We start from the raw sequence: 21,349 nt of genomic DNA, 5'->3' as shown, positions 1-21,349 counted from the left end.
AAATGTTAAGAAAAGTGTTTTTATTTTAAGTGTATGGGTGTTTGGCCTTTATGTATGTCTGTGCACCATGTGTCCACAGTGCCTATGGAGGCCAGAGGGTGGACAGTGTCTTTCTCTGGAACTAGAGTTACAGACTATTGTGAGCCACCATATGGATGCTGGGAATCTAACCTGGGTCCTCTGTAAGGAAAGCTGATGGCCTTACTTGGTAATTCATCTCTCCAGTTCCTAGTTGGCTTTTTTTAAATATTTCAGTCTCCTTAACAACTGCACCCTTTCTGGTAGTACCTTTAAACAGCCTCCCTCCCTCTCTTTGTCCCTAACCCTTTTCTTTTACTAAGCTGAGAATATTCAAACCTTTCTGTTTTGCCTTTTGTTCTCAGTTCTTGTTAAAAGTATGGCTAAACATAGACAGTGTTACCTGTGCTACTGTACAAACTCTATGCTGCCTTGAAATTTCCTGATAATCTAGTTTATCACCTCTAAACTTTGTTCTCCACAAAGTCTCAGGCATGGGCACAATGCAACCATTTCTTGCTTTTCTTTTTTCTTCTTTTTTGTTACAGTGTAAAAAGGTTGGCTTGTACTAATTTCTAGTGGAATCTTCATTCCTATCTGAAACTTTATCTACACAGCCTTTACTGTCTAAATATCTATCAGTGTATTGTTTTTTCTGCCCCATAGAAGCACCTGCTATTCTTTGGTTACATAATTCTATACCTTTTCTCACCTGTATCTCCTAATTCCTTATTCAGATTCCTTCAACAAATCAATTCCACAGTCCTGTGCACATTCCGTAGGCATGGCTACAGCTTCAACCCTGCTTTGTGGTGAAGGTTCTGTGTGTGTCAGTTCTGTGTCACTATAACAAGACAAACAATCAGCTCAAGAAGAAGAAAGGCTTGTTTTGTTTCATGGTCTTGGGGGTTTCAGTGAGTGGCTTGCTGGACTTTGTCAAGTTTGGACCTGTAATTAGGCAGCAAATACATGATGGTGGGTGGATGTTTCAGAGGACACTTCTTATCTGATGGCAGTAGGAAGCAGAGAGATGATTGGAAGATGTATCCCATGTTCCACTCAAAAGCATACCTCAGTAGCCTAAGGCCTTTGCCTGGTTCTCGTATCTTAATGTTTCCATGCTCCCTAAGTATGCCGCAGACTGGGGATCAAACCTGTAATATTGATCTTTGGAGTGCATTTAAAGCACTGTAATAATATGCGAGATGCTCTTGCCATTTTCTTTAAAGCGTCTGTTCTCAGCAAGGGGCAGTTTTACCTCCAAAGAGATGTTTGGCAATGTCTGCAGATTGTTTTGGTTGTCAGAACAAGGCGATACTGTTGGCATCTTGTGCCATTAGGAAGGAGGGGCGGGGCTAGAATTAATCTTATAATGCACAGGATGGCTCCTAAAAGGTCAGATTGGCCCCACATGTCAGTAGTGTTGAGTTGTTGCAAGATCTTGCTTTAAAGAAATCCATTTACTAGTGATTACGTTAAGAATAGATACAACAACAACAACAACATCTGCTACTGTAAACTATTTTAGTTTTTCAAATAAACTAGATTTTTTTTTTTTTTTTTTTACATCTAGAAATGGAGTTATTTAGAAGAGATAATGATTAACCTCTGGGCCGAAAGCAAATACTGATTTATATTTTGACACTAATTTCAGGATGAGGCTGTGGTTAGCTCCTTTGAGAGTCAATTAGATTTGTCATAGTCCATGGCCGAAGGCTGCATTGTCAACACCGGTGTCCTGTCTCTATGGAAAGTATATGATGCTCATCACATGGGAATCACAAACGAACAACATGGTAATATAAATCCGTAAAGTCAAGTGCATATGGCCTTGATGGATGGTAATCGATGAGAGTGTGTGGGCAGGGAATTTGAGCACATGCAGGTTATGCGCCTTAAGGTTTACTGAGGCCTTCTTTAGAGGTAAAGCACCTGGAGGGGAACTTTGAAATTGGGGCCTGGCCTCAGCTTTTTCTCTCCTCTGTCTGCACTTAGTGCTCTTTGGCTCCGTTCACATCGGCCCTTCCTGAGCTTGCACATGCTGTCACTGCTCATTGGCGCATGCTTGTAATGTTCACAAAGGTGTTTGCTCACGGTTTGGATGCTTTACTAGTTTATGGTATTGGAACTTAGATGTGAGGTCTGTCTCTGCCCTTTTTGTGTGTGGTATGAGAACTTCTTAACTGTATCTGTGTGCACTGACACATGATGTTTCCAATATCATTTACTTTAACAAATGACAAAAAAAGCACCAGTTTTTTTTTTTTTGAAGCAGATAAAAGAGCTCACTGTGTTAGTCAGTTTAACCTCTTTATTATTGACTGACTTATATTTTTTAAAAAAGATTTTTATGCATGTGAATGTTTGACTGCATATATGGATGTACACCGCACGCATGCGGTGTCACTGGACGACAGAAGAGGGAATGCTATCAGCTGGAGCTGGAGTTATAGACAGTTGTAAGTTGCTATGTGGAGTCTGGGAACAAAGCCCCCGTCTTCTGCAGGGGCAGCGTTTGTGCTCACTCTGCCTGCACCTCAGGCATTTCCTGGCCACAGACTGCTCAGAGTATCATTGTCTCACCTACTTGTAAACCCTGACTGTAAAATCTGCGTAACAGAACAATGATAAAGTCCTGATTGCCTTGAGCCATTGTTCCAGCCCCATAACCTCTTTATTTAAGAAATGAGGAACTTGAACTTTAAAGAGTATGAAAACAAGGATCCTTTATACAAATTATTAAAGAATGGACATTAAGAGTCAAATATGATTATTATATTATTGTGGTTCTTGCTATTTCATCGTCATTTTTTTTTAATAATAAATGATCCCCACTTTCTCACACTTATGTCTTTTCCTGTTATTTTAAATTATAACACATTTTATAAACAGTGCCTGGAATATGTAACGGCAAAAAGAAGAAAAAGAAATTATCAGTTTATACACTATTTAGTGATAATGCATAGTGTTATAATATTTTGTCATAGCACTTTAATATTTGTCATATATGACTTTATTGTTTTGCAGTCTGTCATTTTCCTTTTATATGTCTTATTTTTAGATATCATTAGTTTTCTAACACAATATTACATAAATATGAATGAATGTTCTTATATAGTTTAGCCATAACTTTATGATATGCCATGTTTTCAGCTACAGTTTCATATGAACACTGAAAAATGCACAAGAAATTAGCATAGAGCTATTGGGTCAGAGCACATGAACAGTGTAAAAGTCTTCAATATAAGAAGTGATACTTCGGATATAAGAAGGTATTTGATGATGTCACACCTGAGATTGAGTTTTTTTGTTTTGGTTTTTCGAGACAGGTTTTCTCTTGTATCATTGGCTGTCCTGGACTCACTTTGTAAACCAGGCTGGCCTCGAACTCATAGAGCTCCTGTCTTCCTCTGCCTCCCTGAGTTCTGGGATTACAGATGTGCACCACCATGCCCAGTGAGTATGAGGCTTTTGAAAATGACCACAAGGCTAGCCCAGTTACTGGTATATTATTTGCTTAGACAGGGTTTTAAGCTGTTCACAGTGGGGCATGCTGTGTCCAGGGAGCATAGTGTGGTGTATACTGGGAAACATTTGTGCTCACTCTGCCTGCACTCCAGGCTTCTCCTGGCCACAGATTCTCAGCGTATCAGTGTCTCATCTACTTATAAACCCTGACTAGGATCTTCATAACAGCACAATGACGATTTCTTGAGCTTTGTGTCAGGTTTTCCTTCTTTCAACAGATTCTACAATTTGCTTTTACCAATATTGTGCAGATATAAAATCTCCCGACCTTACTCTTAGTGGACATTTAGATTGTACTGGTATTGGTCTTGATCACAGATATGTTCTGAGCATATACTCAGGAGTAGAATTACCGGGTCATGAAAGTAGATGTATGATTAGAAGTGTGGTCCATATTATCAGACAGTTTTCCACAGGACCTGTACAGCTTTTACAGTAGCCTCAGCAATACGTGAGGATGGTAGCTGCCCCATTCCCACCAGGACTGTGTATGGTCTTTCATTTTCATGATTTTGGTGTCTGTGCGTCATCGGGTACTTCTGATGGTAGTGAGAAGGGTTGTAAGTACACGTCTGAAAACAAAATCTACTTCTTACTTTGAGGTAAATATGGATTCACATAGAGCTGAAAGAAATAACAGTGATTCCATGAACTTTTTATCCCATGTCTCAAAATGGCATCTTCTTGCCAGACAGTACTACAGGATTGCAGTAAAATTATCGCCATTGACACAGCCACAGCAGAACACAGAAAGGTAGATGGCTCAGTTGGTAAAGGGCTTAGCGCATAAGCCAGAGGACCTAAGCCTGTTGTTGATCCAGCACTTGGGAGGCAGAAGAAGAAGCAGAGGCAGATTGGTCTCTGTGAGTTTGAGGCCAGCCTGGTCTACGGAGTGTATTACAGGACAGCCAGGGCTACCCAGAGAAACCCTATCTCAAAAATAAGAAAAAAAAAAAAAAGGGCAGGAGGACCTGAGTTTTAATTGTTAGCACCCACAAAGCTTGGAGCTTTGTGCCTGTAATCCCAGTGACTGGGAAGCAGAGACAGGCCAACCAGTGGAGGTTTAATGAGAGACTCTGAGAAAACAAGGGGGACAGAGACTGAAGTGAGACATCAGACATCAACCCCTGTCCTTTAGATACACATGGATGTATACACATGCATATACCATTCACAAATGTTTAAAACTGTGTGTGTTGCAGTTTCTCTTTTAACCCGCTAGCACCAAAATTATTGAGACTGGACTAATATATTTGTTTAATAAGCTTTACAGCACAACTGAGTATGTTACTCTATTCTAATCCTCCAATCTGGCTTCCTCCCAGCATAAATCCCAGAGCTACTTGCACTTTATGGATTTCTCTGCTCCTGCTGCTCTCTCCTCATGGCTCCTGTGGCTGAGTCTCCTACCTCCTCCCTCTATCTCTTCCTCTTCTTCCTCCTTCCCTGATGCTATTCTTTCCCCTGCTCAGCGATTGACTGGAAGCTGCTTTATTGGCATATCAGGAGACAGCTGGGGAGCAGTGTTTACACAACATTGTGATAGATTCTCCGAGCAAGGATTGGAACCAGATATGGGGGGGGGGCACAAAAATCAGCATTTGACTCTTTACGCTTACACAAATGTATATACAGACTTAGATACAAAGACACAGACTAGGTGAGAGTTGGTTCAGTGGTTAAAAGCACTGACTGCCCTTCTGGAAGACCTGGGTTTGATTACTAGCACACACATGGTGGCTGGCTCGCAGCCAACTCTAACTCCATTTCCAGGGCATCTGACTCCCTCTTCTGGCCTCCTTGGGAACTGCATTCATTTGGTGCACAGATTATGTAGAGAAAAAACACCAATACACTCTAAAAATGAAAAGACACTGAGCAATTTTGTCAGGGCAATATCCTTGAGTTTGCCCTTTTATAGCTGTACTTTAATCTTCCTTATCCCCCTTCCTTTAGTTTCTGTCAGCCAGTAAGTTATTCTTCATTTCTACACTTGTTGTCAGACCAGTGTTACACAGTGGAAATGCAGTGTGTGGTCCTTTGAGACTGGCCTTTTTCTCTTAGCATCGGTTGTTTCATGTTATTGTGTTGGGTCTTTTTTCCCTTTAAAAATGTATGTTTTAAAAATCTCAAGTCTTTTCTTAGTGTTGCTCCTGCTCTGATGAAACACCATGGCTGAAAACGAGGTGGGGAGGAATATGTTTATTTGGCATATAGTTCTGCATCGTAGTCCACCACTGAAGGAAGCCAGGACAGGAACTCAAGCATGCCAGGAGCCTGGAGGCAGGAGCTGATGCAGAGGCCTTGGTGGGTGCTGCTTACTGGCTTGCTCGTCATGGCTTGCTCAGCCTGCTTTCTTATAGAAGCCAGGACCACCAGTCCAGGGATGGCCCCACCACAGTGGGCCGGGCCCTCCTGCATCATCACTAATTAAGAATCTGCCCCACAAACAGATCTTATGGGGGTATTTTCTCAGTCGATGTTCCCTCCTTTCTGATAGCTTGTATACATAAACTAGCCACCACACGTGTACAGTATGTCTTGGTCAAATCCCATGTCTCCATCCAGCTTCCCCCTTTTCCAGTACAGTATTTCCCACTTCTCTTTCTGTTTTTAAAAAGCCTACTAGCCCAACTAGTGCTGCTCATATGCACATGTGTGTGGTGTCGTCCACTGGGGTGTGGGCAGCTTATTCATGGTCATCCCAGATCCTAAAGAAAAATGACCCTCCGTTCCCTCGGTACCCTCAGCCCCTCACCTCAGGGCAAGACACTGGCAGCCCCTTCCTCTGCCATGCTAGACTTTTTAAAGCTTTTAATCTTGTGGAGGTCTTGTGCGAACAACCAACCACAGCTGCTGTGAGCTCGCTGTGTGATAGCCATGCTGTGTCCAGAGGCCAAACTTTCACAGCACTGTCCTCCATCTTCTGGCTCTTATATTCATTCTGTTCTCTCTTGCATCATGTTTCTTGAACCTTCCATTGGGAGAGGGGCTTGATAGACGTTCACTACGGCTGACAGCTGACAGTTGTGTATTTTCAGCACTTTGAACAGTTAATGAGCTCTGCATTGACCACTACCCTCTGCAATAAGAAGCGTTTCTGACCAACACAGAGCAGTGTTTTGTGCCTTTTTTATCCCCTCTGGGTAGTAGTTATTCCGTAGACATGTCTGATTATGGTAAACCACTCACCTGTTGAAGAACATCTGGTTTCACAATTTGACAATTATGAGCAAAGCTGTTATAAACATTTGTACACAAGTGTCATGCTAGCACAAATTTTCATTTCTCAGAGATAAATAAATACCCAGGACAGCAATTACTGCTTAAATGTCAGTTGCTTGATTAGTTTTTCAGAAAACTGCCAAAATGTCAGACCATGTTTCCACCAGCCACAAATGAGTGACCGGGTTGTCTGAATTGTTGCTGCCATTTGGTATTGTCAGTGTGTGCTGTATGCATTTGTATGGTGTGTGCAGCATGTGTATGTGAGAGAGAGAGAGAGAGACAGAGAGAGAGCGCTTGCACTCTCACCAGCGCATGTACAGGTGGAGGTTAGAGTCAGTGTCAGGTGTTTTCCTCTGTCACCGCTCCACCTTCTTTTTTTTTTTTTTTGGTTGTTTTTTTTTTTTTCTTTTTGTTTTGAAACAGTGCCTTTTATTGAACTCCAAGTGCTCCATTTCAGCATGACTGTCTGGTTGGGGAGCTTGGGAATTATACCCGTCTCTGCCTTTCAGAGCTCCGGTTACAGATGTCCAACACAGGTGCAGTGTTTTTTACATGGATGCTGGGATCTGAACTCAGGCCCCCATGCTTGCACAGAGAGCACATTACGAACCTTCTCCCCAGCTCTGCCATTAATTTTCACTTTAGCCAGTCTGATGGTTGTATAGTGATAGCTCATCGTAATTTTAACTAACATTTACCTAATCTTTTTTTTTTTTTTGGTATTTGTATGTTTTGTTCTGAAAATGTCTCTTCCTATCTTTATTCTAATTGAATTATGCTTGTATTGTTGACTTTAAGACATGTTAGAGGTTAGATGTGGGCTTTCCATTTTCTCCTGTTCTGCAGCACACCTTTTGTTTTCCTGATGGGTCTTTCACCAAGAGGTGAGGTTCATTTTATCACATGTTCCTTTTAGTTTTAGTGTAAGTCTAAAAACTCTTTGGTTTGCCTTATTGACTTAAGTTTTTCTTTATTTCCCTCAAAAAGTTTTGTAGTTTTCTGTGTTATATTATGTCTGTGATCCAGTTTGAATTACTTTTTGTATAAATGTGAAACCCAGCGTAATAGTCCTCTCTTTCTCTTTCTAACTTGTGGATGGCCCTTTTAGCACTGTCTATAGAAAAGACTTTCTCTCCTTTGTAGAATTGTTTTTGTGCCTTTATCCAAAATTAGGTGTATTTGGATGTGTTTGGTTCTGTATTCTGTTCTATTCATCTGTTTATCTGCATTGTCAGTATTGCACAGCCAGGTCCAGTACCTGCTTTTATTTTTATCCATAGCAATTTTACTTCTTTTGTTTTCTGTGTAAATTGCAGAACAGTCTATTTTTGTTTCCTGTGATCTCTCTAGGAACGTGAGAGGAGCTGTGTTGGATCTGCATTTTATAACAGGGACAATTGACATTGAATTCATGAACATGATCTACAGTAGCTTGGATTTTTAATTTCCCCCCGTGGCCCCTGCGTTGAAGACTTAGTTCCCTGACTTTAGTGCTATTGGAAGATGGAGGAAGGTGTAATGGGGGTGGGGCACATGGAAGGAAGTTAGGTTACTGGGGCCATTGAAGGGAATATTGGTACCTTAGCCCCATTTTGTTTCTCTCCCTCTCTTTTCGGCTGCCATGTGTTTCCACTCTGATATATGGCCTTACCCCACACAGAAGCCACGGAACCAGGCAGAGACCACGAGCTCCAAACTTTTTTTCTCCACAGGTGACTTGTCACAGTGACTAGAAGCTGACTAATAGTCTCTAGTTTGTTCACCAACCTTAAGTAGCTTCGTTCACTTTCACGTCTTAGTAAGGCCCTTCTTGCTCTGGTTCAGGATTCCCACATTGCTGTATTTTGGCATGTTGTTTGCCCAACCCCCAAGACTTTCCTATTCCTTGAAGATGGGATTGGGCCTCTTTTTCATTGTTTCTTTGTATGTGTGGCAGTTGAGTTGAAACAGGAGAGACAGGTCAGTTTCAGAGACCTCAAGGGTGAAATAAAATCTTACAAGAGGCCATTGGATTTGCTATGTCTAGAAAGATCTGGGATGAATGGAGAAGATCCCAGCCTTCCTGCTCTCTCCTCAGTGCTCTCTTTCCTTTCACTTCCTCCCCAGTTCCCTCATCTTGCTGCTCTGACCCTTGTTCCCCTGGTGCATTATTTCTTAAGGATAGACAGTGATTCCCTCTCACCTGTGAGGATCCTGCTGTCAGGTAGGTCATCCCCCTCCTTCTTCACCTTCAGCAGCCTGTGTTGCACTCATTGCAGTGACTCCATGGCCTGTGCATGCCAGCAGGGAATCACCTTCTATACTTAGATTTCTTTTTTGTTTTTAACTATTGGTTACATTTTATTAACTTTGTATCCCAGATGTAGCCCCCTCCCTCATTCCCTCCCAATCCCACCCTCCCTCCCTCATCTCCTCCCTGCCCCTTTCCAAGTCCACTGATAGGGGAGGTCCTCCTCCCCTTCCATCTGACCCTAGCTTATCAGGTATCTTCAGGACTGGCTGCAAAGTCCTCCTCTGTGGCCTAGCAAGGCTGCTCCTCCCTCAGGCGGGGGGGGGGGGGATCAAAGAGCCAGACATTGAGTTCATGTCAGAAATAGTCCCTGTTCCCCTTAATAGGGAACCTGCTTAGATACTGAGCTGCCATGGGCTGCATCCGAGCAGGGGTTCTAGGTTATATCCATACATGGTCCTTGGTTGGAGAAACAGTCTGATAGAAGACCCCTATGCTCTGATATATTTGGTCCTTGTGGAGCTCCTGTCCTCTCCAGGTCTTATTAACTCCCCCTTCTTTCATAAGATTCCCTGCACTCTGCCCAAGGTTTGGTTATGAGTCTCAGCATCTTTCAGAGGCCCTCAGTGGTAGGCTCCTGTCCTGTTACCTGTTTTCTCCTACTTCCAATGTCCATCCCATTTCTCTTTCTAAGTGAGGATTGGTCATCTTACGCTGGGTCTTCTTTCTTGCTTATCTTTAGGTATACAGATTTTAGTATGTTTATCGTATCTTATAGGTCTAGTACCCACTTATAAGTGAGTATATACTGTGTGTGTCTTTCTGCTTCTGGGATACCTCACTCAGTATGATCTTTTCTAGATCCCACCATTTGCCTGCAAAATTCATGATGTTCTTGTTTTTAATTGCTGAGTACTATTCCATTGTATAAATGTACCACAATTTCTGTATCCATTTCTCTGTTGAGGGACATCTGGATTGTTTCTAGGTTCTGGCTATTATGAATAAAGCTGCTACAAACATGGTTGAGCAAATGTCCTTGTTGTGTACTTGAGCATCTTTTGGATATATGTCTAGGAGTGTTATAGCTGGATCTTGAGGAAGCATTTTTCCTAATTGTCTGAAAAAGCGCCAGATTGATTTCCAAAGTGGTTGTACAAGTTTACATTCCCACCAGCAATGGAGGAGGGTTCCGTTTTCTCCACAACCTCTCCAGCATGTGTTGTCATTTGAGTTTTTGATCTTAGCCATTCTGATGGGTGTAAGGTGAAATAGATTTCTATTATGAGCATGTTATGATTATTTTTTTACCTTACTCCCTGTAACATTAATAGTGTGCTCACTGAGTAGAGTCATTGCTTCAATTTTATTTTTATTTTGTTGATTTTAAAATCTAGAAGTCATCCTTTTATATTTAAAGTTTAACAGAACCAAAACAAATAGGTTTTCAATTTAAAACTAAGAGTTAAATCATAGAGGTTAATATTTTTCAACTTGAAGCTAAAAGGTGAGCCACTTACAAGACTTTAATTTTTAAATGTCTGTAGCATTCAGGGCTTTCTCATGTTATCATAGAATATACCTTGTAGGAATAGGTTCTCTTTTTCTACCATGTGGGTTCTGGGGATGGAACTCAGTTCACAGGGCTTGGGTTCTCCCCTCCGCTCCCTGCTCAGGGTTCTAGAATGCCAGAAATCATTAACTTCCTTGCTTTCTTTTTCTTTTCTTTTCTTTTCCTTTCCTTTCTCTTTCTTTCTTTCCTTTCTTTTCTTTCTTTCTTTCTCTTTTCCTTCTTTCTTTTTATTTCATTTTCTTTCTCTCTCTTTCTCCCTCTTTTCTCTCTTTCTTTCTTTTTCTTTCTTTCTCTCTCTCTTTTCTCTTTCTCCTTTTCTCTTTCTCTCTCCTTTCTCTTTCTTTTTCTCTTTTTCTTTCTCTCCCTCCCTTTCTTCTTTATTTCTCCCTCTTTCCCTCCCTCCCTTCCTTCCTTCCTTCCTTCCTTCCTTCCTTCCTTCCTCTCTTTTTCTCTCTTTCTTCCTCAATTTTATCCCTCACAGCTGCTGTTTGAATCACTGAATCATTGTTTAGCTTTTTGTGTAGTCACTGAGGTTCCCTGACAATGCAATGGTTAATGGAGCTATAGCATGTGATTTTATTTGGGTTGCAATTTACCTTTTCTTTTTGAAATTATGTTTTTCACTTGAAAATTGCTTCTACAGGTTTACATGTACTGACCTTGGAGCTGACTCATCATATAAACTGTGTTGTGATTATTTTTATCATGATTATTTTTGTTACTGTTTTTTTTTTTTTTATTACCTACCATGATACTCACTCACCATGTAATCGTGCTGTGATAATGTTGATGATGATGATGATATTGATGACTGTCCTGTCATGTACTGTCCTGGAGCTGACTTCATCACATCATCCACTGTCACTATTTTTAACTGAAGTCAATGCAGGCATCTTCTGTCATTTGTTCCTGCAGAGGCCAGGAAAATGCAGTGTTTTACTTTAGTCTTTAACATATGCTTTTATTCAGTAGCTTCCATCTAAGAGTGAATCTTAAGTGGAAACAATTGGTATGCTTAAATAACAAAGCCTCTTTCTTTCCAGATTGCAGCTGTTCTCCGTAAGCGGAAGCTGGAATATTACCTGTACAAGCTTCTCCCTGAGATCCTCCAGTCCGCCTCCTTCCTGACTGCTAATGGAGCCTTGTATATTACTTTCTTCTGTGTTTTAAGGTTGGTACTCATAATCACCAGTGCCTGTTAATAAATGGAAACCATCTTCGTGTTTCATTGCTCTGAAGAAACACCACGATTGAGGCAATGTCTAATGAAAGGCATTTAGTTAGGGGCTCGAATGCAGTTTCAGAGGGTGAGTCCATGATCAATATCACAGAAAACATGGTGGCAGGCAGGCATGGCGCGGAGCAGTAGTCCAGAACATACATCTTAATCTTGATCCACAAGGTGGAGGAAGAGGAAGGGAAAGAGATGGGAGAGCAGAAGTTAGGGGGAGAAGAGGAGGAGTGACTAGGCCTGGTATTTCTTTTTTTTTTTTTTTTTTAATTAAGATTGTATTTTTTTATTTTATGTACATTAGTGTTTTGCCTCCATGTATGTCTGTGTGAGGGTGTCAGATACCCTGAAAGTGGAGTCAGACAGTTGTGAGCTGCCATGTGGGTGCTGGGAATTGAAGCTGGGTCCTCTGGAAGAGCAACCAGTGCTTTTAACCACTGAGCCATCTTTCCAGTTCCTGGTATGGGCTTTTTAAAGGTCAAAGCCTACTCCAGGGACACACTTCCTCCTCCATGGCCACACCTTTTAATCCTTCATATACACTCTACAGCTTGGAAACCAAATATTCAAATATATGAGCCTATGGGGTCCATTGTTATTCAAACCCTACAGAAAGAAAGATCTATTTGCATAAATGTTATTCAGGTTACTCTCTTTCTTTCTACTTTAACCTGTGAAATGATATTTACCTTCAAAAAAATTTGTAAAATCAGTAGCCTTAGGTCTTTGCCTCATGATGTAAATTTCAAATGATTGGCATGATTATGCAGCAAAATTTCTTCAACATACTCATTTTCTGAGGCGTATCATAGTTTTGAGATTGTTGGTTAGAATTTCTGCTCAGGCTCAGAATTCAGGAATGACCAGGCGTCTAAAGCAACTGACATATGAGGTTGGGGGCCAGAGCGGACACATGGTTGCACGTTTTAAAGAAGCTCCTGGTGTGGTCTCCTGCTGGACAGTGTCCTGGTTCAGGCATTCACTCCTTGCCTGTGCTGCCTGCTGTGTGCACTGAAGCAGTCCAACTCTCAGGCTTTTGAGTACTGCAGGAACTTCTCACTGCTGTTGGAAGCAAACATTTATATCCATCAAGTTAAAAGTAATTTTATGTCATCCTCCTCTTTGTGTTGTTTATGGTAGTTTTGTATTAATTATATTATTAATATATATTAATATATGTCATATATTAATCATATACTTTCCAAATGTCTCCTAGAATTTTTTTTCCCCTTTGGCCCACTAGTGTTTATAAACTGCACATAGTAGAGGAAGGAAACAGTAAGGTTTCTTGCTACAGAGCCGACTGCAGCTTGACATTGACTTGGACATATGTGTAAGGAGCTTGAGCCTGTGAGCCTGGCAGTGTAAAGACTTGTCAGGACTTCAGGCACTGCCTGCCCTGGAAGCTGCTGTGGCGGCACACTGTTCTGTGAACTGTCTGGTTAAATAGTGGAAGTGTAATGTGTTCACAGAGAGAGAATATTGGTGTTCTCTCTGGACCTGTCTTCCTAAGCCCCCTTCCCTCTAGAACTTATATTTAATAACTTGGTAGATCCTTTGCCTTGGCAGGAAGAAGGTTTTTAATGTCTCATGAATGCTTACGTTAAGTGTTTATGACAGTTTTTAAAACCCAAACTTTAATTATAAAGATATTTTTTTCAGATTCTTGATCCCTGTCTTGCCCCCAGCTTACTTTTTCCCCCCTCATACTATATGTCTTTTAGCCACTGGTCCGTTTTGTTCAGATCATATCTTACAGTACTTAGAGGCTGGTTCTCTTATTCTTAGGAACATAACTGTTTTGGAAAAAAAAAAAAAAGCAAACACACCTAAGGCAGGTGATGGTGGCACCTGGCTTTAATCTCAACATTCTGGTGGTTGAGGAGTCCCAGCCTGGGCTACATAAGTGAGTTCCAGGTCAACCAGAGCTACAAAATGAGGCTCTCCCCTCTCAAAAACACATACCACATGCCTCCAGATTTGTTTGGAGGCATAAGCAGTAAAGCCATTTTTAATATTTTGAGAACTGTTCAGATACCTTCTTTCAAGTGACACTGTGAATAAGAGGTTTTACCCACATAAAACTGAAAAACAACACGTTAGTAAGTGCTATAAGGAAACGTGTAGGGTTGTAAAGCATAGAAAGAACCCTTTTAAAATACCTCCTGGGAGTCTGTTGGGTGACACGCAACAAGCAGGAGAGGAGGCGAGGCAGGGGACTGCTTGGAGACAGGTTAGCCTAGGCTTCATGGTAAACTAAGTACGGCATGGTATACACAGCAAAACTCTGTCTCAAAACACCAAACCAAATCCAAGCCAAATGACATTCCAGAACTACTGTATCGAAAAGAAGACTGGCGATGCTTATATAAACAGCTAACATTTTCTGAAAACTTACTGAGTGTCCTGCATTGTGCTGGCAGAGAGAGGCAGCAAGCCTGGCCTGGGACATGGTGAGTTTGGAGTGCTGTGGAACATTTGGATAGAGGGTGGGTAGAGAAGAGAGACTTCTGTTTGTAAGGGCTGAAATGACCAACTAGGAATTTCATGCAAGTATTCCAAATTTGAATTTCAGGAAGATACTTGGAAAATTCTACTCATGGACTCCTGGCTTTGGTGCTGCTCTACCAGCCTCATATGTGGCCATTCTAATTGAAAGAAAAAGCAGGTAAATTTTATGTGTCTACATATTTAATAGAATTAGTTACCTGGGAAAATTTTATTTTATTTTTGCTTATTATTCTTATTACTTACTTACTATTGGCCAGGGATGAAAAATCATTCCCTGTATATTTTTTTCCATTCTGAAGTTACTTGATTGAAAATTATTTCTATGTGAACACTGTTTATTCCTGAAAAATAAATATAAGCATATTTCAAATATGTAGTACAAAAATAAAGAAATATAAATAAAAGAATAGAGAACAGAAACACCAGCTTCTTTTATTAAAGTAAAAAGAAGGTTTTGTGATATGACCTAATTAAAGCATGAATATGGAAATTCCAGGGGAAGCCTTTTTCCTTAGCCATACCCTTGTCATACATAAGAAAGTTAATACGTTTTCTGTCGCTGTCTAGGTGTGGTCTCTGCTGCAGGCTGATTGACTAACCTGTCATACCAGTTGTCTTCTATAAGGAAACCTGTGAACAATTTTTTTTTATTGTTTTTCACATAAAATTTTCCACGTGAACTCATTCCTACTGTCCGTAGAAGCTTATATAAGTTGTTGAGTCAGAGGATGGTTGGTGTTAAAGCTTTTTCATAAGGGAGTATTTGTTATTGCATGGATTGCTAAATTCAAAGACCTGGTAGATGTTGTAATGTCTGAAAATTCAAGACATGTTTTATTCAGCTTCAAAGGACAGCATAGCACAGAGCTCAGGTAGGGTCTCCAGAGCCGGCCTCTGGCTTACTAGTCTGGCTCAGCTGCTAACTCTGTTACCTCCTTGGCTTATTATTTTTTTAAATTAAATTTTATTTTATTAATTACACTTTATTCACTTTGAAACCCCCCCCCCTTCCTCCTCCCCTCACGGTCCTACCCTCCCTCCCCTTTCTTCACGCGTGCTCCTCCCCAAGTTCACTGATAGGGGAGGTCCTTCTCTCCTTCCTTCTGATCTTAGTCTATCAGATCACATCAGAAATGGCTGCATTGTCATCTTCTGTGGCCTGGTAAGGCTGCTCCCCACTCAAGGGGAGGTGATCAAAGAGCAGGCCAATCAGATTATGTCAGAGACAGTCCCTCTTTCATTACTATGTAACCCACTTGGACACTACACTGCCATGGACTACATCTGTGCAGAGGTTCTAGGTTATCTCCATGCCTGGTACTTGGTTGGAGTATAAGTTTCTGGGAAGACCCCTGTGTTCAACTTTTCTGGTTCTGTTGTTCTCCTTGTGGAGTTCCTGTCCTCTCCAGATCTTAGTATTTCCCACTTCTTACATAAGATTCCATGCACTTTGCCCAACAGTTGGCCATGTCTCAGCATCTGTATTGATAGTCTGCAGGGCAGAGCCTTTCAGAGGCCCTCTGTGGCAGGTTCCTAGGTTGTTTCCTGTATTCTTTATCTGAAAAATGGAAGTGGTGATAGTCTGTCATGCTTTTTCAGATAATTTAGTTAATATGTGAAAAAAAAAAAAAACCCTATAACAGCACAGTTTTGTGTGTGTGGTAAGCATTACTGTTTGATGTTGTTGCCTGTAAATAGTGAAAGAATTACTCTGCTGGTAGCACCTTGGATCAGTTTTAAAATGTGAATGTTGGTTTTGAAAGCATGTTCACAAGATTACTTATACATGAAACTTTAAACCTGTTTTTTGCTTTTGTTTTGTTCTTTCCTTTTTGGTTGGAGATTATGTAGTAGAGCATGGACCATTCATCAATGGCTACACAACTGAAGAAAATGATACTCCTTTCTCCATAAACATCCTTTAATCAGTGTGCCATGGTTAACTTTTAGCACTAAAGTAGAGTTATGTGCCTGTTTCAGCAGGAACTGGTGACATGAATTCCTACATCTACTTTTAGCACCTAAGTAGGGTTGCATTGTTATGTACCCATTTTAACAGGAACTGATGATATGAATTTCTACATAAACTCCAGATCGAGCAGTTAGTATTTAAAATTTCACTTGCATGTGCGTGCGCATACGTTGTTGTATGTGATTATCATGTGGAAGCCTGTTGTAGACATTAGGGCTATTATCTGAAACTTTATCAAGAGATTTCCCCACATAATCACAAATGCTTCCACACATAAGAAAACTAACAGTCATTCCTTGCTTTTGTTTGTAAGCGTTATTGTTTGATGTGTTTATTCTAAATTTAAGATGGTGTTGCTCTCAGTATTTAAGGCTTTGGATATCTTCATTATTGCTATAAATATTCTATAGATTATGATTATAGTGGATTCATTAATATCTTTTTGTGGAAATTTCTCCATCATAATCTGCATTACTTCTTTGGTAAGGAATTATTTTTCAGTGAGTCTAAAATAATAAAAGGACCTATTGCTGTTAATATATTTTATTGCATTCTTACCTGAGGGTATTGTTTGTAGTGTTTCCTTTGTTTGTAACCTAATAAGGTTTTCTATGTAGCTTAATTTATGCTAAGGTTTTTTTAATAAAATAATTTTATGAATACTTGAAGAATGTATTTTCTATTATTGGGGTTGAAAGATATTTCTAGGTTCTGTGCTGGTAATTATGTTTTTCAGGTTATATCTTCGTCTTGAGATAGGGTCTCTGGTATTAAAATATATGAGAACTTGGCATAGTGGCACACGCTTTTACCCCCTAACTGAAGAGGCAGAGGCAGAAGAGCATTCTGAGTTTGAGGCCAGCCTGGTTGCTATAGTGAATTTTAGGTCAGCCAGGGCAACACTGTAAGTTCATGGCTTAAGGAAAAAAGTTAATTCTTTATAGTTTGAGTCCTTTGTTGTTTTATACATCAGGATCAGAATTCTTTTTGTTTTGCTTAGTATGCCTTAACATTTTTGAGGACAGGTTATGTGTCTCTCATTCCATTTTGTTTAGTGAACCAATTTGAAAATCTTAATATTTTAGTCAACATGCATATTTCCTGGCACCACTGATGTCATATGTTGATATCACCACTGTGTTGGCTTTTTAATTCTGCATATTGTTGTCAGTAGAATACTGCATGGCTCATCTGCTTTGTGTCTCTTAATGAACAGTGCACGGACTAAGCAGAGCAGCGGTGCCCCCGCCCTCACCCTGCTTTCCTTGCACCCCAGCTAATGAGAGAGTCCAGTGTGACAGTAGGAAGTGGGCATTGCTGTCGGCTCCCGAAGAACTCAGTGTGCCTATTTGTACTTCCGTCATGTGTTTGTGTAAATTCTGAGCAGCTTGTCCTCATGAGTTGACTTGTTTAACTCCTGTTGCTGTCTGTACGCAACATGGTTTCATCACCACAAAGACTGCCTGCCCTGTAGGAACAGGTAATCTGTTTTGCGCTTGTATATGCCATGTTGAGGGCTTGAGTGGTTACCGTAATGCAATTATGAAAGTGTATCATTTTAACACAGGCTGTTTCTTTCCTTTTTAGAGTAAGCATCATGCTGTTGTACCACCCAAGATGTTACCTCTATTACTGGTTCATTCCTTTTCAATGCTTAATTTTCTATTATAGAAATATACTGGTGTGCATTTATGATTAATTTGTTCTATTGTTACTCTATCAATTTCAAATTATTTTGATTTTTAAGAATTTCTCTCATCAACTTTTGTCATTTGCAAGCTGTAATTTGCATACCATGTTTCAGAACAATTGTAGTGTTACTAGTATAAAAATTTGGTTCACCCTTTTAAAAGTATAGTGGTTAAGGTATATTCGTAAAGTTGTTCAATCTTTATCATAGTCAATTGCAGGAATTTATTTTCACCTCCAGTGAAGCCCCTTTAGTGACTCATAACAAGTCCCCACTTAACCCAACCCTAGTCAGTCTCCAATCAGTGTAATGTCATTTCCCCCTTTGGTTGTTTTACGTCGGTGGAGTCACACAATAGCTGATTGTTGGTGAGTAATACTGCTTGTTTAGCTGATGGCTTGAAATTCAGGATAGATGTGCATTGCTTCTTCATTGCTCATTGCCCTCAGAAGACCCGTGCTCCGGAGCTTCAGACCCTGTAGGCTTCCCGTTGCGAATGATGCTGCCTTACTTAGTCTTGTGTGCATTGCTGTATGGACTAAATGCTTTCATTTCCCTGGGGAATGAGCCTCGCTGTAGACTTGCTGGCTTACCTGGTAACCATGTCTAACCCTTTGAGGAACTGTGAGGTGTTTGCAAAAGTGGCTGCTTGGTTTTGATTTCCTCTAGCAGTATAGGTAGGGTGTCTCAGTGTGGCTTGATTTCCCAGATGACCAGTAATACCAGAAATCTCTTAATGTGTATCTTCTATAAAGAAATGTCATTTTACCATTGGGTTACTTACTTTTTAGCTGTTGAGTTGTGACTTGTTTTTAGATATTCTGGATGTAAGTCTTTTGCATCTGGAATTTACAAATATTTTACCATTTTCTGTGTATTTGTCTCACCACTTTCTTGGTTATGTCTTTGAGAACACAAAAATATTTTAAGGCCTGTCTGTCTTCTTTTGTCTTGTCTTGTCTTTTGCCTCCTTCCCTCCCTCCCTGCATCCCTCCCTTCTTTCCTTCTTTCCTTTCCTCCTCTTTTTTTTTTCCTCCATGTATATCTGCGTGAGAGTGTTGGATCCTCTGGAACTGGAGTTACCGACAAGTGTGTGCTGCCATGTGGTTGCTGGGAATTGGGTCCTCTGAAAAAGCAGCTAGTGCTTTTAACTGTTAGCCCATCTCTCCAGCCCTGCTCCCCACCCCTCTCTCTTCCTCTTTCTCTCTCTTTTTAAGTGTTCCTGTACACTCCAGGCTGACTTTGAACTCAGGGTTTATGCTACACTGGTCTGTGATTCCTGAGTGTTAAAAGTACAGATATGCCCCATGCCTGTCTCTTTTTAATTAAACTTTTGTTGACCGTGTTATTGGTGTCATGTTTGAGAAACAATTACGTCTAAAGGTTTACTCTTGTTTTCTTTAAAAGCTTTATAGTTTTAGGTCTTACATTTTAGCCTTTATCTATTTTTGAATTAATTTTTGTATATGATAGGAAATATGCAAATATAATATTTGTATATACAAATATAATATTTGTAATTTTTTTGTATACTTATACTACTTCTTGGAAATGCCATTGACCTTTTGTTCTAATCTTGACTCATAACCTTGGTGGATTCTCATGGCCTTGTTCTTAGAGTTGCTGCTACATTCTTTGAAAATTTCTACAGGAGATAGTGTTACCTGCCAGTGGGAAAGCTTTCTCTTCCAGTCTCCCAGCCCTGATTCTGATGATAGCAAATGGTACTCAGTCTTATACCATGAATTGTGATACTGTAAGGTGTAGTGTTTTTATCTGTGCATCATCAGCTCAATAAAGTTTACATTTAATCCAGTATGTTGAGAACTTTATCATGAACAGATATAATATTTTTGCCATATGTCTTTTCTACATTGATGAATATGATCCTGTGTTTTTTCTTTGGCTCATTTATAGTCATTTTTACCTGTGAATGAGGCTGGGTTGATAATGTTATCCATAGCTGAATTTCTTAACCTTGGAAATGTTGACAGGTTTTCTCACAGAACAGCCCTTTATGGAGGAGGCTGTCTTGTACAGACCGTACATGCTATTGGCTCTTCTTCCTATAAAACTGGAACAGCTAAACATGTCTCTTGATATTGCCAAAAAGACACTGGAGACAGTGAGTCTTTGCTGAAAACTGATGATCTTCTGGTCAAACTCATTGGTCTAAGTTTATCATTTGCTAAGGAAAGTATAAGATCTCCAGCTATGATTGGAAAGTGTCTACTTCTGTCTTTAGGTCGGTTTCTACAATGGCTCTATCCATATAACCTGTTGGTATGATTTTCTCAGTATTGTATTGTTAGTGTCAAGTGTCTTCCTAGAGCTCAGTTGGTTTGCTTGTTCTGAGGCATATTTTCGTAGGTGAACAGAGTCTGTACAGCATTTCCAGTCATGCTAGCATAGCTGTTGCTGCCCTCCAACACTGGTTGTATGTATGATGTATGTTTTTAATTTAATATAAAGCATCTGTGTCTTTGTATGTAAGCTTCTTTTATTTTTCTGATAGCATGTAGTTGAAGTTTTAAACAGTATTTATGCTGCTAGCTTAGATTATTTAGTACATTAACATTTGGCTTATTTATTGATGGAGTAGGTTAGATCTGTTCTTTTATTATTTAAAAAAATTTTTCTTTGCTTTCATTTTATTATTTTTGTTTATTTTATAATTTTAGTATTTTTAAAGTTCTTTTTCATTTTTTAAATTTTTTTATAATTTTTTCATTTCATTATTGTTTTTAAAAAAATTTCTTTTGGTGGGATTGGGAGGGAGTGAGGGAGGGGGCTACAGCTGGGATACAATGTGAATAAACTGAAATTAATATAAATATAAAAATTAAAAATTTTCTTTCTTTCCATTATTAAACTATTTAAAGATTTATTTTTTTTGCTTGTTCTGTCTTTAACTTTCAGCTTCTCAGCGTTAATATTTCATCACCTATCTTGGTCCAGCTTAGAAGCTGATTATAGGGTATTTAAGTTATAATTGTTCATCTTCTACAGTATTAATGGGAGTTGAACTACAGTGATATCAAAGTCAAAACATAAGAACAAAACCTACATAACGTATGAGGACATGAAGAGTGGCTGTCCGAAAGTTAAATGGTGGAGAAATTGGTATCCTTAGCATATTTTTTTTGTTGTTTGTTTTTTTGTTTTTTAGGCTCACTTTTGACTGGTGCTTTTTAAAAATCTTTCCTCTAAGAGAGCACCTTACATTAGTGTTTCAGTCTTAGTCAGTAGCTGTTCACACAAGATTTCTGATGTTATAGACTATGGTCTACTCTAAATAGTAGTTGAAGTGGGTTTTGTTTATTTGTTTTTTTTTTTTTTTTCTGTGTGATAGTTTTGCAGGTCAGCAT

The 21,349-nt window shown here is 39.7% G+C and overlaps 1 protein-coding gene across 1 annotated transcript in view; it reads left to right on the top strand.

Annotated features, from left to right (window-relative positions):
- Positions 1–21,349, top strand: part of Tmem135 (transmembrane protein 135) — a 203,426-nt gene that overhangs the window by 15,432 nt on the left and 166,645 nt on the right. The window contains exons 2-3 of the mRNA XM_055623232.1: positions 11,621–11,748; positions 14,384–14,476. Coding sequence (XP_055479207.1) covers positions 11,621–11,748; positions 14,384–14,476 — 221 coding nt within the window. The remainder of the gene's footprint in view (positions 1–11,620; positions 11,749–14,383; positions 14,477–21,349) is intronic.

The sequence above is a fragment of the Psammomys obesus genome, unplaced genomic scaffold (assembly GCF_907164565.1).
Source record: "Psammomys obesus unplaced genomic scaffold, mPsaObe1.curated_primary_1811, whole genome shotgun sequence".
NCBI classification, from domain to species: Eukaryota; Metazoa; Chordata; class Mammalia; order Rodentia; family Muridae; genus Psammomys; species Psammomys obesus.
The sequence above is the reverse complement of the archived record's forward strand: the minus strand, read 5'-3'. Positions and strand labels throughout refer to the sequence as shown.